Here is a 16,280-nt window from a genome sequence, read left to right as displayed (position 1 = left end):
GGCGTACAAGGAAGTCATGTGGTGTTCACATCAGATTTTTCACGTTGTCCAAATTTAAAGCTTTATTACTTTCCCGTCTAGATGTACAGCTCTAGAAGGAAAAGTGGGTCCGAATTGGTTATGCGCGTTTTCCCCCGGATCTTGACGTTTTCACACCTAAGAAACTTAAGAACCGGATGCAAATTTTCTGGATGTTAATTTTCGTACGTGTTCGGTGTCGGCCTCTAAATCACCTTATATCTCCAGAACTACCAGACCGATGTTGATTAAACTCAGATTACTTCTACATAAGGGGCGCTGATATCAATAAATTTTCAATTTAAAAGGTCAAAGGGATGGGACTGTAGAGCAAGGTCACTTTCATATCTCCAGATTTCGCCTAATTAAGGTTGTATTTTTCTTAAGACGCATTTATTGACGATTAAAAAATAAGAATATTTGCAAAATCGCACCTTCACCCCCAAAAAATTACTGTTGTAGTCGTTTCCTATGTTGCGACATCACAGGTGAACGGTAGAATTAAGTAAATGAATAATATGTATATTTAAAAAGTAACTCGGTCTGAGCGGGTCTCGAACTTGATCCGCCCGGTCGACTCGATACCTCGTGGCTATACCCGAGGTATAAGTTGTGAAATTACATTAGTGAGCGCCGACCGTCGCCTCTTTTACCGTCACACCAGCACGAATTAAATACGGTATGTGCGCGCGCTTTAATTAGAATCACTGAATGAAACAAACGAACAAAATTATATTTAAATGAAATTATAAATAGTTTTAATTAAGTTGTGTGTAAGCCGTGCATCAGAAATAACGCTCAGTTGTAGAACTTTCCTGGAACGTGGCTTTAGCCGCTTCATTTGCGTGTATTTATTTTAAAAAATAAGGGTAGTAAAACATTGTTTCTTACGTCTGTTTATTAAAACGTAGAAACCGACAGCTGTTTTCCCATTCGAAGTGAAACCTAATCGACATAGTTTGATCTCTAAAAATGTAATATTTTCTGTTATCAAAAAAATTTTCTAAAAATTTAAATATTACAAAAATTCTAAAATATTAGATTTTTTGGTACTTACGTATTAACGCCACCGCAGCTACAGCTTTATTTAAAAACAAAGTAGTCAATCGGATTTCGGTGGAAAATGAACAGTCTCTTTATTAATTATAATAAATGGTTTTATTTATTTTATAAATATAATTTAACCAAACTTAACCTACGCTCGCTAACCTTGACTAATCAACACCGTAATTTTTTGAGTATTTATTTAATAAATTCTGTGATTATTGCAATTATTTATTATTTAAATAATCAAAACACTCCTGTTAATTAGTCAAGGTTAGCGAGCGAAGCGAGCGTACGTTAAGTTTGGTTAATTATATTTATAAAATAAATAAAAGTTATTTTTATTGAATCTATGTTAAACTCTATATCGGCCCATTTTCCACCGAAATCCGATTGACTACTTTGTTTTTAAATAAAGCTGTAGCTGCGGTGGCGTTAATACGTAAGTACCGTATTTTTAGTCCCCCGTAGTCTTGGAAGTGTGGTGTCTCATTCTGAAAAACAGATTGTTTTGTGATAATCGCCGCCCCAAAACCGCGATCGCGAATAGGTATCACCATTTGTAAGTTCCCTATTACCTTCCTTTCCTTTCAAGAAAGAAGAAAGAGGGAACGAGCCCAGCAGCCATCAGCCCAGCAGTCACAAGCCCAGCAGCCACTGACAGCACAGAAGAACGAAGAAACCTGCACTTTCCCCCGTTCAGCCCTTCGGGGCTTCGGGAATTACAAGGTTAATGGTATGTAACTTCGGTTACTACCAATTCTTGGAAAGTGCAGGCCAAAGAAGAACGAAGATGTCTTCGGAAGAAGAAGAGGGAGAAGAAGAAGGAAGACCAACCACTCGCCTCAACATCACCGACTGGAGTCCGGAACAGAGCCCAGCAGAGATGCGTCCTGAAGGGCAGCCATACCAGAAGCGGATGAAGAGCTTCTACACAACCTCTCCTATTTCAAAACTTACAATAAGACAAAATAACCCAGCAATTGCGACTCCTCCGGAAAAGGAGACGCATTGCTCCCTCCTTATAGCTAGTGTCCCGTTGTGGCGTATTCCTGCTAGCCTATTAAAGAGTTAGCACCGAAAGGGCTTCAGTGGACGGTCTGAAGGGGAATTACGTCGGGAGGACAAGCTTTATAAGCCTAGCCTTCCGCGGTCGGCCCATGAAATGGGTTCGATAACGCTGGTTTAACAACCGATTGGAATGCAATTAAATCCGTCTTAAATTCACTAAAATAATAATAGACAAAAATTGAAAAATTAGATCCGAGATTAAAAAATAACCTTTTAAAAAACAAGCCCGATTAGAATGATCCAGCAGCAAGGGACTCTGTCCAGGTTCTGCGATAAAGTAGGGAGTAATAGACTTCCTGCCAACTTTGCATTCCATTCCATTCCATTTTGTGATAAGGAGCATTTCCAAAAATGTTTTTTCAATCTTCAATCGATACAAATTTATTTTGGTTGCCAAACTTGATCATCCTTGTAAATATGGTACAACGTGATATTTTATAAAGATTAACATAATATTTCTAAAGAAAAAATTAGTGAAACTATTCAAATCACGATACATTAAGAATAAAACACACATCGTATCGTACAAAATTGCATAAAATGTAGTATTATTATAACGATCACTGAAATAAAGAAGACGCCAGACAATATATATATATATATATAGGGAACAATTTATGTAAAATACTAAAGGTCACTTAAATTGCATTTGCGTGCTTGCCATTTTTTTTAAACAAAAAATAAACAAATTAAACTTTTTAAGACGAAATCCAAAGCACGTAGGAGTAAATGTAAGCAATAAATTACTTTAACTGCATTAACTTAAGGAACTAAAAGTCGTTATTCTTCATTCACCCAGTTTCTCTCTCTCTCTCCTGATATCTGTTTCTCGTTCCAAGAGAAACGGATATTATAATATGTAAAGCGAAAAAATATATTTTATATAAAGAGGTTTCCGACAGATGTAATTTATACTTTTATTGTAAAATGATAACTAATATTAATTCTTCGATTTCAATTAACCTAAAAATAAAAACGTACAACTTTTATATTACTTTACACAAATAAAATGCGTTTCTATGTAAGAAGAGAAAGCGAAATGATATTCGTTTCATTAATAACGATGATAGGAAACCGAATAAAAGAGTCGATAAATTTTTTACCAATCGTTTTACCGTATTTACTTTTTAAAAATTTGATAGTTGATGCTCAACAACTGCAGCATTAGTTGGTAAAAATAATACGATAAATATACGAACCTAACCTCAATAAAATGACCTGCAATAAGTTAAAGGTTAGTTTTACCAATCGCAATTTAGAAAGCGTAATCAGAGGTGGGTTTTTCTACCTCGAGCATCTGAAATAAAGTTGTCGATGCTAACAGTACAATGGAAAAAATAATGTACAGCGAAATGACGCGTTTTTGTTAGCAAAAAGTCACCCCATTCTCAACAAAAAAAAAAACCGTTTAAAAAGAAAGTCCACAGTAAACTACTATGAAAAAAATAATCTATTGTTCATTTTTAATGAACTAATATAGTTCTACTATAGTTCTTTGTAAAAAAATACGTTCTTTACATAAAATTAGTTCTTTACAAAGAACTATAGTTCGTAAAATCTAATTCTAAAATGTCTTATTCGATCGAGGAAAGGGTCGCAATATTGTGAAAGCTTATCCTTTCAAGAAAGTCGTCAAAAATCTGAAGAAAAATTTCCGAAACCCAGTATCCAAGCAAGGAGTGTCGTATAACGGGATCGTCGATTTTAACCGTAAAACGAAATTGGCGAACTTCAGTTACGATTTCAGAGACCGTATCCGAAATTCAAAGAATTTAGGCCGGTCCGAAAAAATCTACATTTAAATTATCACAACTTGCTGTAAGATTCTTCACGATGTAAATTTGAAATTTTATCGTCTAACAACTTAAAAAACAGACAAAACAAAACGTGTTAATTATTATTAACGAATTCTCAAAAACACAGTCGATATACAGATATACACGATGATGTATTTCATATCAGATAAGGCACGTTTCTTTTATCTGGACATGTTCATAATCTTTGATTGAAAGTGTCTCATCGGATGAGCGTTCACTTCAGGATTAGAAAATCGAAGTACGGTGAAGTATACCGTACAATTTTCAATCAATTCTACACTAGGTTAATACGAGGGTTATTCGGAAATTAATTTTCGGTCCTTGGTATACGCTACTTTCCATATTAGCGGCAAAGTAAACCGTCATAACGTGCCAGTTTGGGTAACTGAAAACCCACACGCTTATGTGGAACACATTCGGGATTCTCCGAAAGTAAACGTTTTTTTTTTTTTGTGCGATCTCTAGTGAGGCAGTGTATGGGCCGTTGTTTTTTATGAAAACGACAGTAACCGGCATGATATATCTGAATATGTTACAATTATGGCTTACGCCTCAGCTACTCAACGACTTCATTTTCCAGCAAGATGGTTGTCCTGCCCGTTTTCATAACGAGGTTCGATAGTACCTTAACACAAAATTACCTCGGCGCTGGATAGGACGTGCGTCTGAAGAAGACCAACACGTTATGCTGTGGCCACCAAGATCACCAGACCTCACGCCATGTGATTTCTTTCTCTGGGGTTACGTGAAAGATAAGAGTGTTTATCCCACCAATGCCGCACCACGATATCGCTAAGCTAAAGGATCGCATAATCGATGCAATCAAATCTATCGAAAATGACATGTTAGAACGAGTTTGGCAAGACTTTCGTGTTGATGTGTGCCGTGTCACCAGAGGAGCACATATTGAACATTTACAGATTTTAATAAAATCTGTTTGAGTCCCTGCATCACCTCGTACAACTTTCATTTAGGTAAGTGAAATACTTTTTTGTATTGAATTTTTGTAACTCCTAAGAACATTATGAAACGCCATGTATAACATCTCAAATGACAATACTTCTGAGTAATATTTTTAAAAAAATGTCCTTACTGTTAATTGAATGATTCGTTACACTCTTCCTTACCTTTTGAACACTGTGTACGTTTGAGATTTATCTCTTTTTACACATTTTTTTTTTTTTTAATGAAAACTACATAAAATTTTATTTTATTAAAAACTCTGATATTTTATCATAATAATAATAATAATTCCTTTACTTCGTACAAGGAAGTAAAAATGAAAGAAAAAACAGGACTTTTATAAGATTGTTTTTTTAAAAAAATACTTCAAGTCTTTTTATAGCTGTGATATACGTAACGTATTCCTACCTAAAGGATAGGTTGTTTTCTAACGGAATGAATGTCGAAAAATTACCTGCAGCGTTTCGGTAAGCTTACCGGGCCGATTTATAGTATTATATTCGATTTAAAACAATAATCGAAGGGAAGCTACTTACTTCACTGTTATCTTTCACCAGTATAAACGGCATAAGATGTTTGTCGTTCTTGGTTTGAAGATCACAGCATTTTTAAGAGCATCTGGCATTTCATTATCGGGTAGCCTACATAACCTTCTCTTTTTTTTTTCTCTCAGCTCCCCTGGGCCGGACCGACTTGTTGGTCATAACCTTCTGCTTACGACAAATATAACCGATAGAAGACACAGTTCATATTTACTAACCAACATAGACAATTTCAAATGATCGTAAAATGGAATATTTTACAAATAATGCAGTTATAACATTCTTCATTCCCAGACGTAAAATTTTACAGGCGATTAAATAAGTGCTTAATTAAGCGTGTAAAAATTAAACCAAAAAGTGCGAATTTTAAAAGCAATTGAAGTGTTTTTTTTTTTTTTTGTTTTTTTTAAGTGCACCATAAAGCAAATATAAACATACATATAGCGTCATTGTGTTATTAATAAGAATGAACTAATAAATAAATCGTAAAAAAAAAACAGAGCTTAAAAAATGCAAATAAAAACTTAAATTGAAATCATTTCAACATATTACATAAAAGATTACACTTAAATACAACATAATAAAAGTTATATCAATAAAATGCAACTCGACTAAGTAATAACATTTTAGTTTTATCGTTAGGGTTTCCTTTAAAAAAAAAAAAAAATGAAATAAAAAGGAAAACTTTCTGTTCATATATCTTATACAAAAATAATTTGAATTTTTTTCCTTCCTTTTTTTAATTTCTGTAAAAATTATAATCTCATAATCGATTTATATTTAATAAAAGTGATCTGTTGTAAATTACAGTAATAAATAAATATTTTATCCACATCAGTACATATTTATTAAGCGTGATAAGACATTTCATCGTTGATCAAAATACAATCTCAACATTTTGAAACTTTAAAAATACTCTGATCGCGGGATTCGATTCTAGAACCTGCTTTTAAAGCGGCGACATCAGGTTGACAAGAGCAGTACATACAACATTTTAAGAACAAATAGGTGTGGTATTCGCGATTAAAAGAATCGTTCTAGTAATTGTCTGGAAGGCTCAAGGGAAACTACATTTAAAACTTGGATCTGAGAAACCACCACGATATAAAATCTAATAAATAAAAAATCGGAAAGTCCATGTTTGAAGATGCAAATAAGTCGATATAAAATAATAAACGGTTTTAAAGGCATTAGCTGAAACATGCGTAAAACATGGAGATACAGAAAATACACGTTTGTCTAATTATTATTTTTTTAAATTATAATTAAGTAATATTATTTCTGTGAAACGAAAGGTATTTTCATTTTATTTTAAATAAACAGGTAGAATAATCGACTACACTGTAAGCCACCTTTTACGGTTTCACTACACCTGAAGTGAATTAAGAATTAATTAAACGATGAAAAATCTATAATTAATAAACCAATTCCCCCCCCCCCCTAGATTACCGAAGTTTAAAAAAAATTGTAAAAACATTTTTACCGCGTAAATTTATTATTGGGCTAATGACGGTAGTAATAAATGCAATTATATATTTTTTTTTGTCTTCAGTCATTTGACTGGTTTGATGCAGATCTCCAAGATTCCCTATCTAGTCGTTTCATTTCGGTATACCCCCTACATCCTACATCACTAATAATTTGTTTTACATATTTCAAACGTTGCCTGGCTGCACAATTATACTGATACAGCTCCTGAAACGGAGTGAAACCTAAATCATAATTAAACCACAACTACAGAAGATATCGATCATAGGTATAACTAAAATTGTTATTATACAACCGATCCCTGCGTTTAACATAAAGATAGACATTTTTACGCGTAAGTAGATAAATCAATAGGAAACTATTTCACTTTTTATGCTGTAAATACACTTGGCACTGGATGATAGTTATTCTTGAGAATAATAAAACACTATTAAAAAAAAAAAAATTTCCAAACTTAAATTTGAGATTAAGTCTGAAAAAATTAATTTCAAAACGACAATAACGATTAGTGGTGCTTTTAAATACAAAAAAAAAAAACGTCAAAGTGATTAAAAGATAAATAAAAATATTACAATTAATGTTGTATGATGTAAATTTGGATTATTAACAATACACGTATGTATTAACGTGTCAAGGTGCATTAAAAATGATATAAACTGACAGTACACTATTAAGATATATGTAAAATACTAAAACTACGATCCGAGTGTCAAACCTTTTGTTATTTATACTTGCCAACTATTCAATCCTTACAACAAAATAAAACCTTTCATTGTCTGCCAACAGACTGTAATAGCACCAGAATAGTTGATTTTATATATTGTTCAACTTATAAGAGGTCCCATCACTCAGTAGTATATATTAACGCATATTTTTGTTAAAATGCAAATATATGTGTGATACGGATAAAAAGTAATGAGGAAGATGTTGGTACGACTGGAGTGGAGTGGAGAGGACAGTTTATTGCTTGCGCATTTGAGTATTGCCAGTCTGTGTCGAGCATCGGCTTTCGAACAAGACTGCATAATTGTGTTTTGTTGTTAGTTAAAATGCGGTTAACCGTTGAAGAACGCGTATTCGGCCCAAAATGAATGACAAAGCGGTTGAAGATATACGCCAAAGTTTTTGAACGTTTTCCCGCATGTTGACCCCTCTGAACAAGAAAGTAACATCTCTGTAATGTATCAAAAAGACGGTGCGCCTCCACACTTTAGCCTAGGCGTTCGACGCGCTCTCGATAATCGTTGGATCGGTAGGGAATGTCCTGTGCTTTGGCCTCCGAGAATCCCAAATTTGACACCCCTAGATTTTTTTTCTATGGAAATATGTTAAAAACATTGTTTATAGTGAGAGAATCAAGAATGTACATTTAAGACAACGGGTGACCCTGCTATCTGCATAGTTACACCTTTGATGATCCAGCGGACCTGGGCAGAAGTCGGTCGATTATCGGCTGGATGTTTACAAAATGACCGACGGAGCTCATATTGAAATATTCTAAGATATGTAAAAAAAACTTTTTAAGTCTGCGTGAATTTAAAAAAAAAATACTCGTTTGATTATCTCTAGTTTGAGATACGATTTTTTTAAATTGCTGCAACCCTTTTCGATGACCACCGTATATACGAACAAGGAAATGAATTTAAGAAAACTGAAAGTTTGATTAATCATTAAGAATAAAAACAATTACGAATCAACAATAATTCTGAACACAAAAAACCAATTTATTTTTGTAATAAATAATCAAAAATTTATTACGTCATCGTAATACTAACGTGGACATGATATAACAAGTTAACCGGAACTGCAACCTGCAAAGATGCATGACGTCATGTCTTTCAAATAAACGATAAAGCATAACGGCAATACATAAATGCCGCACGAATAAAATAAATGCATACTTTGATCGTCCACTCCCAACCAAATACCTCAAAGCTGACGCGCGCATTACAATCGCCCTGAAGGCTGGTTTTAATATTATTATTTTTTTTCTTTTTCCTGTTTAGCCTCCGGTAACTACCGTTCAGATAATACTTCAGAGGATGAATGAGGATGATATGTATGAGTGTAAATGAAGTGTAATCTTGTACAGTCTCAGGTTTACCGCGTATGAGATACTTGGTTAATTGAAACCCAACCACCAAACAACACCGGTATCCAAGATCTAGTATTCAAATCTGTGTAAAAATAACTGACTTTACTAGGACTTGAACGCTGGAACTCTCAACTTCCAATTCAGCTGATTTGGGAAGACGCGTTCACCACTAGACCAACCCGGTGGGTTGGTTTTAATATTATTTACTCTACACAAAGCTTACGCAGCCGTAACGAGTTGTTTCGGTTTATATATTTAAAAAATAAAAATAAAATACAGTTCCTTTCCCAGATGAAAGCGTACATTGATTACAGATCGGTGAATTATTCACATAAAATACACGCGTGAAGATCGTTTTCAGGTCGAAGTATCTAAAAGTTATTTATTTGCATTATGACCTGAACCGATCGATAATGTAACATAATCAGTAAATTTTGTTTAATACGGAAAATTATTTAAAACGTTTAATTCATCGGGAAGGAACCGGCCGATAAATCTCATAAATTCACGAAAACATCTCTTATGTACTGCCTAGCCTTTTTTATAAAAGCTACTAATATCAATGAACGAATAAAACCAACCTTAGGACCTTTTTACGATACATTTACACATAAATATCATATTTTTTATAAATAAATAAATAATTAAATAACACATACGAGAGGCCATGCTTTACCGTTTGCTAATAAATGTGCAGACTGCAAATAAATAAAACATAGTTGAATTAAAATCACCAGTGCTAAAATAACAAACAAATTATATGAAAAGAAAAAATGCTACAACATCCAATGAAAAAAACATTTACTACCATATGCTTTTTTCGTATTTCTTTTATATAAGACATTCACACATACCTATAAGTCCTTTCGGTAGACCTGTAAACATTTAACAATAATGATGACTGAGAAATGTTATATAAAATACCTTACTTTATTGTTTTATTTTAATTTCAATATAATATCGTAATTATTATACTCTTAAAAAATGTAATATAATTACAGGTATGTAATAAACATAAACAAAATAGCATAACTGTAAACGAAATAAATATTTTCACAAATATTTGGAGAACGGTGAATAGTTTCTCTACAATATCTAAGCAATAATTTTAAAATAATATAATTCATTATTAGTCAATACTAACCGGTTAGGGGACTCCATCCCCCTGACCGTCGACGCGTTCATATCCTCATGTTTGTGAGAATATTAAGTACTTTTATTCATTACAGAAAAAAATATTAGTAATTTTACTTAATTATATTTCTCTTCCCACGGTGACAGAAATTTAATGAACTTAAAGCATTAATACATTTGCATATTACATGTATACATCGTTCTTATCAAGAAGCACGGTGCTTCCATACTTATTTATTCTTACAGTTTCAAAAACGTAAGTATAAAATAACTTTTTTTAACAAAATATAAAAAAATAATAAGTATAATAAATTAACAACGTTTTAAAGTACATAATATATATTATACAGTTGTTAGTTCAACTTTGTTTCCGCTAGATGGTAGCACTCAACAACGGCTGCGCGAAGCCGGTCAGCGCACCACGTGGTTTGCTCTGCGCTAATAGCAAGTAAAATAAAAATGTGAACAAATACAACAAATAAACCAACGCACCATATGCGGTTTTATTGGAGAGACACCAGAGAAGTAAATTTAAACACTGTAGTCGAACCACAAAAAGTTACCGAGCTTATATCCTCCTACTATAGAAGCAAGGAAGTTAAATTTTTCTGACGTAGACTTACGAGTCGATAGTTTTATTAATCTGTTAACAAATATCCATTTTAAAGCTTGAGGTCGAGACTGTAAAATTATTATATAGTTATCTAATTACCACGAGTCAATATTATTTATTTCTTTTTTGAACAAAAAGAGAAATTATAGTTGTACGAACTTATTTTAACTCGTGCGTAACTTTTCTTGCCGCGACTAAAATTATTACGATATTCTGAAACAATTTTTTTTTTTTTTATAACCAACATCAAAGAAAAACAATCGTTATGGAATAAATTTCTTCTTAAACAATATTAAGATTAAAAATATCAGATATAACAAAGCTGTTTCGTTGATAAAAAAAAGATTACCCAAATTAAACAATTTTCATAATTTATTATGTTATTTTACTATGGTAATTTTAATAACTAGAGACGAATGACAACAGCGGAAAAACTATTTAATCGAATAAACTGAGGCTGTCTGAGTTCGAGTTGGCATCTCTGACATAGAAAATATCAACTGTTTAAAAAAAATTTCCAGTACTATAATACATTTATAATGAAATCGGAAGAACAATTATTACCGTTTTATTATTATCTCAGCGGAAGACCGGTGGAAGTTTCGACTGAAGCTTTACAAAATCGCATTAATGATATTCGCGTAGACAGACGCGTAAAAATTTTGGAAATTGCTGAAATTTGCACGAGTACTGATACTGTCCAAATCATTATCCACGATAAGTTGTATTACCGTAAAAGGAGTTCAATGTATTCGTATGTAGCTAGAACAATTTAAGCAGCCGTTTTTAGCGTAAGGTAATGCTTTCGTTTTTAGATCGCATAATAAATAAACCCACCGGGTTAATCTAGTGGTGAACGCGACTTCCCAAATCAGCTGATTTGGAAGTCGAGAGTTCTTAGGTTCAAATCCCAAATACGGATTTGCTTTTATACGGATTTGAATTCTAGATCGTGGATACCGGTGTTCTTTGGTGGTAGGGTTTCAATTAATATGTGTGTGTGTGTGTGTGTGTGTGTGTGTGTGTGTGTGTGTGTGTGTGTGTGTGTGTGTGTGTGTGTGTGTGTGTGCGTGTGTGTGTCTGAATGATCTTAGGGTATATTTTTTCTATAAAAACATATAAAATATGTTATCGGCTTTCTATAAAAGCCGATCGATTTTAAAACCTATAATATAAAATACGATATAAGCAGTAAAATTAGGTTTCAAAGGAAACCGTACAAAATTGTTTAGTATGGAAACAACTTTTATATATGCAACGAAATATTTCATTGGTAGAGACAATTAAAGAATAAATCTCAATACAATAACACGGTTTAAGATACGATAATACTTTTTATCAAAATTAAAATTCTTTTTTTTTGTAACAAGTTTACAAAATGAGATTTAGTACGGGGGGAAAGGGAGAAATGCCCCCTTTACATATTACTATTTATAATAAAACAACTTTCATTTATAATAAAACATAAATGTATTTTATTTATGACGTCATTTAAGATTTCAATATCTCTCGAAAGCAACATTAAAAACCTGTCAATAAAGTTCCTCTACAACAATTCTATTATCAATTAAATTAACGTACATAATATGGACGTATACTTGTTGCACGCACGCGCATATATAAACCAAATGATTGTATACAAGGATATTATCTTATTATGTCATAAATAAATATAGAATTACGAAAGAAAATTAAAATAATAAATGACATAAGGGAGAGAAAAAATAAATAAGATGAAAATTTACAATAATAATGAAATATTACAAAATGAATAATTACTAATTATGAGCTAATACATTAAATATAACATTACATAAAGTTTATACATAATAATAAAGCATATAGCAAAAATAAAATATTGATAATTGCACATAATTCAAAATATAAATTATAATAATTAATATGACCTAAGATACCACGTAATAATTATTATTAACTGTATAAATTATGGAAATTGTTATCAATTCATAGGTTAAAATATCACCCGTATTGCAATGTTAAGAAGAAAAACAACACACTTAAAATTTGGATTTAATAATGCTCTTTTTCCCAGCAATACTCTCTCTGTTCCTTATTTCAAAACTGACGCTAATTTTTCAGGGCTTAAATTTAGTTTACCATCAATTTATAGCGAATAAACTGGTCTATAAGAGCTATACTCGAAATAATTTTTATAACCGAGTATATAAATAGAGAAAAAAATTCTCAATTCGATACACATTTTATTTTTTTACGTACTTAAGCCTGTATCAAATACATAAATATAAGTATTTTTTGTTCATTTTGTAAAAAAAATCACCTGTCCATTTTAAGTTTTGCATTTTAAAACTGTAATTATATATATATATATATATATAAACAGAACAGGGTTATTGTTTGATAGGGACAAACACGAAATCCCAACCAAATTTTTATCCATGTCTCTTGGCGTAACCAAGAGAATGTTTTTATATATATTTCATCACGAAAATATATATGTTGTAGTGGAGATTTGCCGGTTGAAGCACAAAATAAAATGAATTGAATTAATGAACTGTGAACTGTGACAGTGTATCATTGTATGAGCTGGGTTTAAACTGAACGATTCGAATCAATCGAATGAATAATATTACAAAAATACTACAATTAAATTTACGTTAAATAAAATATTAAATAAATTTTTAAAAAATTCTGTTTAAAATAATGGGCTTCCCGTGGGAACTGTATGTGAGGCTACAGGGGTTTTTTTTGGAATTGCGAGCTCCTCGTGGGAAAGTAGACGAATCGTCACAATTAACCGGTAACAAACTGGTACCCCTGGATCTCTATTTTGGTAGGTGCAAGGGGGTGCTCTTATAATATCTCTACAAACGATCGTCCGATTTTCAAAATTCAAACGGAGTGTTTGTTAGTAAATTGAAGGGTGACTTTTGCATGCATCAAGTACACTCTCCAGCTAACAGATCACAGTTATTCGAAAATGTATGTATGTATATATATATATATATATATATATATATAATATAAATTTGTCTATTTGTTAAAGCTCACCCGAGAACCGATCTACCGATTACTTTCAAATTTTCAGGATACATTCTTGTTATCCCGGGGAAGGTTTAAGCCATCGATGAAGGCCCTAGCTCCCTTGAAGGTTTAGATATTAAAGATATTAATTATTTCTTCGCCTCCAAGAAGTATGAGGTTATAAATTAAAGATATTCATTAAAGAAAAAATCAGACTAATCCTTTCACATCGTTATTACATTTCTGCCACCACGGCAAAGAAATAAGTTATGAATTTTTAATCGTCAAATGTTTGTGTACTTTAGTTACCGTATTTACTATTTTTCTGTCTTTTGAAATTTAGTTTCTTTTTCTGGTTTCTATAAACCCTGAATATTATAATTATTATTTATCAGTATTATTCTCACAACCGTGAAAATAACGAACAGCGAGAAAGTCCAGGTAGGCGGAACCCTCAAGGTAAACGGGAATGGCGACCGAAACGAGGTCTGCCATCATGGGATAGGTCCCTTGGCCACGAGTTGTCTCCGAAATTCTGGCTGACCGAGGGAACGTAAAAAGACGTTTTTTTTTGTCAAAATAAAATCTTACTTAAATTAGGAAACATCTTATACCACAACACCTTCCGTTACAAAATAAAAAAATAAAATTACCGAATGGGTCTACTTGGTGATAAAGAGGAAGCTAAAAAAAAAAAAAACTAAAATTCAAGAGAATTGAATTGAAAACTTTAAAGAAATTCATTAAAAAGTAAAACAAAAAAAAAATAATGCGTTTCATATTCAATGATTTCGATTAGTTTTTCAAATTACGTAGAATTATAAATTACTAAATTGTTAGTATTTTTTAACACGATTCTTATTTAAAGTAAAAATTTTAAAAATATATATATAAAAAATTGCAATGCCTATTTTTAAAAATTATTTTTATCTCAAAAAAGGAAGTACCTGTTTACATTATTAATTTATTATTTTCAAAATAATATAGACGTAAAAGTATGAGAAACTATTCGGGAATAGAGCTAGCTATTCCCGAGAAAAAAGAATTACCGAATCTAAGGTTTGTTACTGCAATTTCAAAAGTAAATAAATATCAGGTCAAGGTTCTTTATCAATAGTTCTTAGAAAACGATATTTCAGTTAATTAAACTGCATTAATTTAAAAAAAAAAAGAAGAGTAATAATCTTTAAAAAATAAAAATTTATTATCTACAAAATGACGATGTTAAAACCAAGATTTAACTTTTAAAATATAATTAATATACCATTTTTATATAAATATTAAAACCGTATCATTCTTTTAATGTTGCCAACAAAGTAATGTTGTTTTTTAAAATACATATCATATTTAATAATAATTATTTATAATTTACAAAGTTGGCAACAATAAAAACATCCGACCTAACTCGACTTAGTTGGCCTTACAATACATGAATGCTGTTGTCACTTTTTTTAGACCGTAGTTTGTTTTTAGACCGTAGGTGGTTGAAATTTTTCTTACATCAAAATTATACGAGTACAACTTAAACGCAGCGAACATACGGGTCATTGAAAAAGGTAGCAATAATTTTAAAAAATCGTACTTCAGAAACTACTACAGATAATCAAGAGTATTTTTTTTAAAGATTCACCGACTCACAACGTTTTTTTACATAGTCAGATCGCCTAAAACCATTACGGTTAGTTATATCTCTTAACGAACAAGATACGCTTGGATTTTAACTATGGGATGATCCAAAAGAAAATGAAGAAAAGGCTTGGATATTTATCAGAAAAATGTAAAAAGTAGAATGGATAAACTAGAAAAAAAGAAGTTACAAAATTTGATAGATAAGGCAAATTTTTACGAACATATGTTATCCCGATAATAACAAATGTATTCAGGGACATATAGGAGAAAATCGATGGAAGGTAGTATAGAAAAAAAAGAAGAAATATGACTGGGATATTGACAGAAACAAAAAGTAATAGAAAAAGAGACACTAAAATGAAATGAATTATACTGTTTGAACCCGATAGATTCGGTACCCGATGCGTTAAGCCTCACGGTTACAACGGTCTGCCGACCGTACGAGCGAAATTTGTTCTGTATAATTTGTGAAATTAGTTTAGTAAGTTCCGATCGTCGCCGCTAGTACTGTCAAACTCGGCAAATTAAGTATGCGCGCGCACTTTAGTTAGAATCATTGAATTAAATAAGGGAAAAATATTATATTTAAATAAAATGATAAATATTTTATATTAACTTGTGTGTGTAAGTCGTCACTGTTGTAAGCCTTACCTGGAACGCGGCTTTAACCTATGACGGGAATGTCCTACAACTGTGTCAGCTCATTCTAAATCGGCTAATAAAATATATATATATATATAAAAAAATTTGTTATAAAGTTGTGGATCCCGTACGAAATTTAAAAAAAATAACAATTTACTTCAAAAGAAATATATGTTATATGTTTAGGCACACTATTATAATCAAAATAATTTTTATTCTCC

At 31.8% G+C, this 16,280-nt stretch overlaps 1 protein-coding gene across 2 annotated transcripts in view; it reads right to left on the bottom strand.

Annotated features, from left to right (window-relative positions):
• LOC142332490 (alpha-crystallin B chain) overlaps nt 1-16,280 on the bottom strand; it is a 72,374-nt gene that overhangs the window by 42,069 nt on the left and 14,025 nt on the right. The window contains exon 2 of one of the 2 annotated variants that reach the window (XM_075378939.1): nt 9,893-9,913. The exons of the other annotated variant lie outside the window; for it this stretch is intronic. Coding sequence (XP_075235054.1) covers nt 9,893-9,913 — 21 coding nt within the window. The remainder of the gene's footprint in view (nt 1-9,892; nt 9,914-16,280) is intronic. 2 annotated transcript variants of the gene reach the window in all.

The sequence above is a fragment of the Lycorma delicatula genome, chromosome 11 (genome assembly GCF_047948215.1).
Source record: "Lycorma delicatula isolate Av1 chromosome 11, ASM4794821v1, whole genome shotgun sequence".
NCBI lineage: Eukaryota > Metazoa > Arthropoda > Insecta > Hemiptera > Fulgoridae > Lycorma > Lycorma delicatula.
This window is presented reverse-complemented; position numbering and strand designations above follow the sequence as displayed.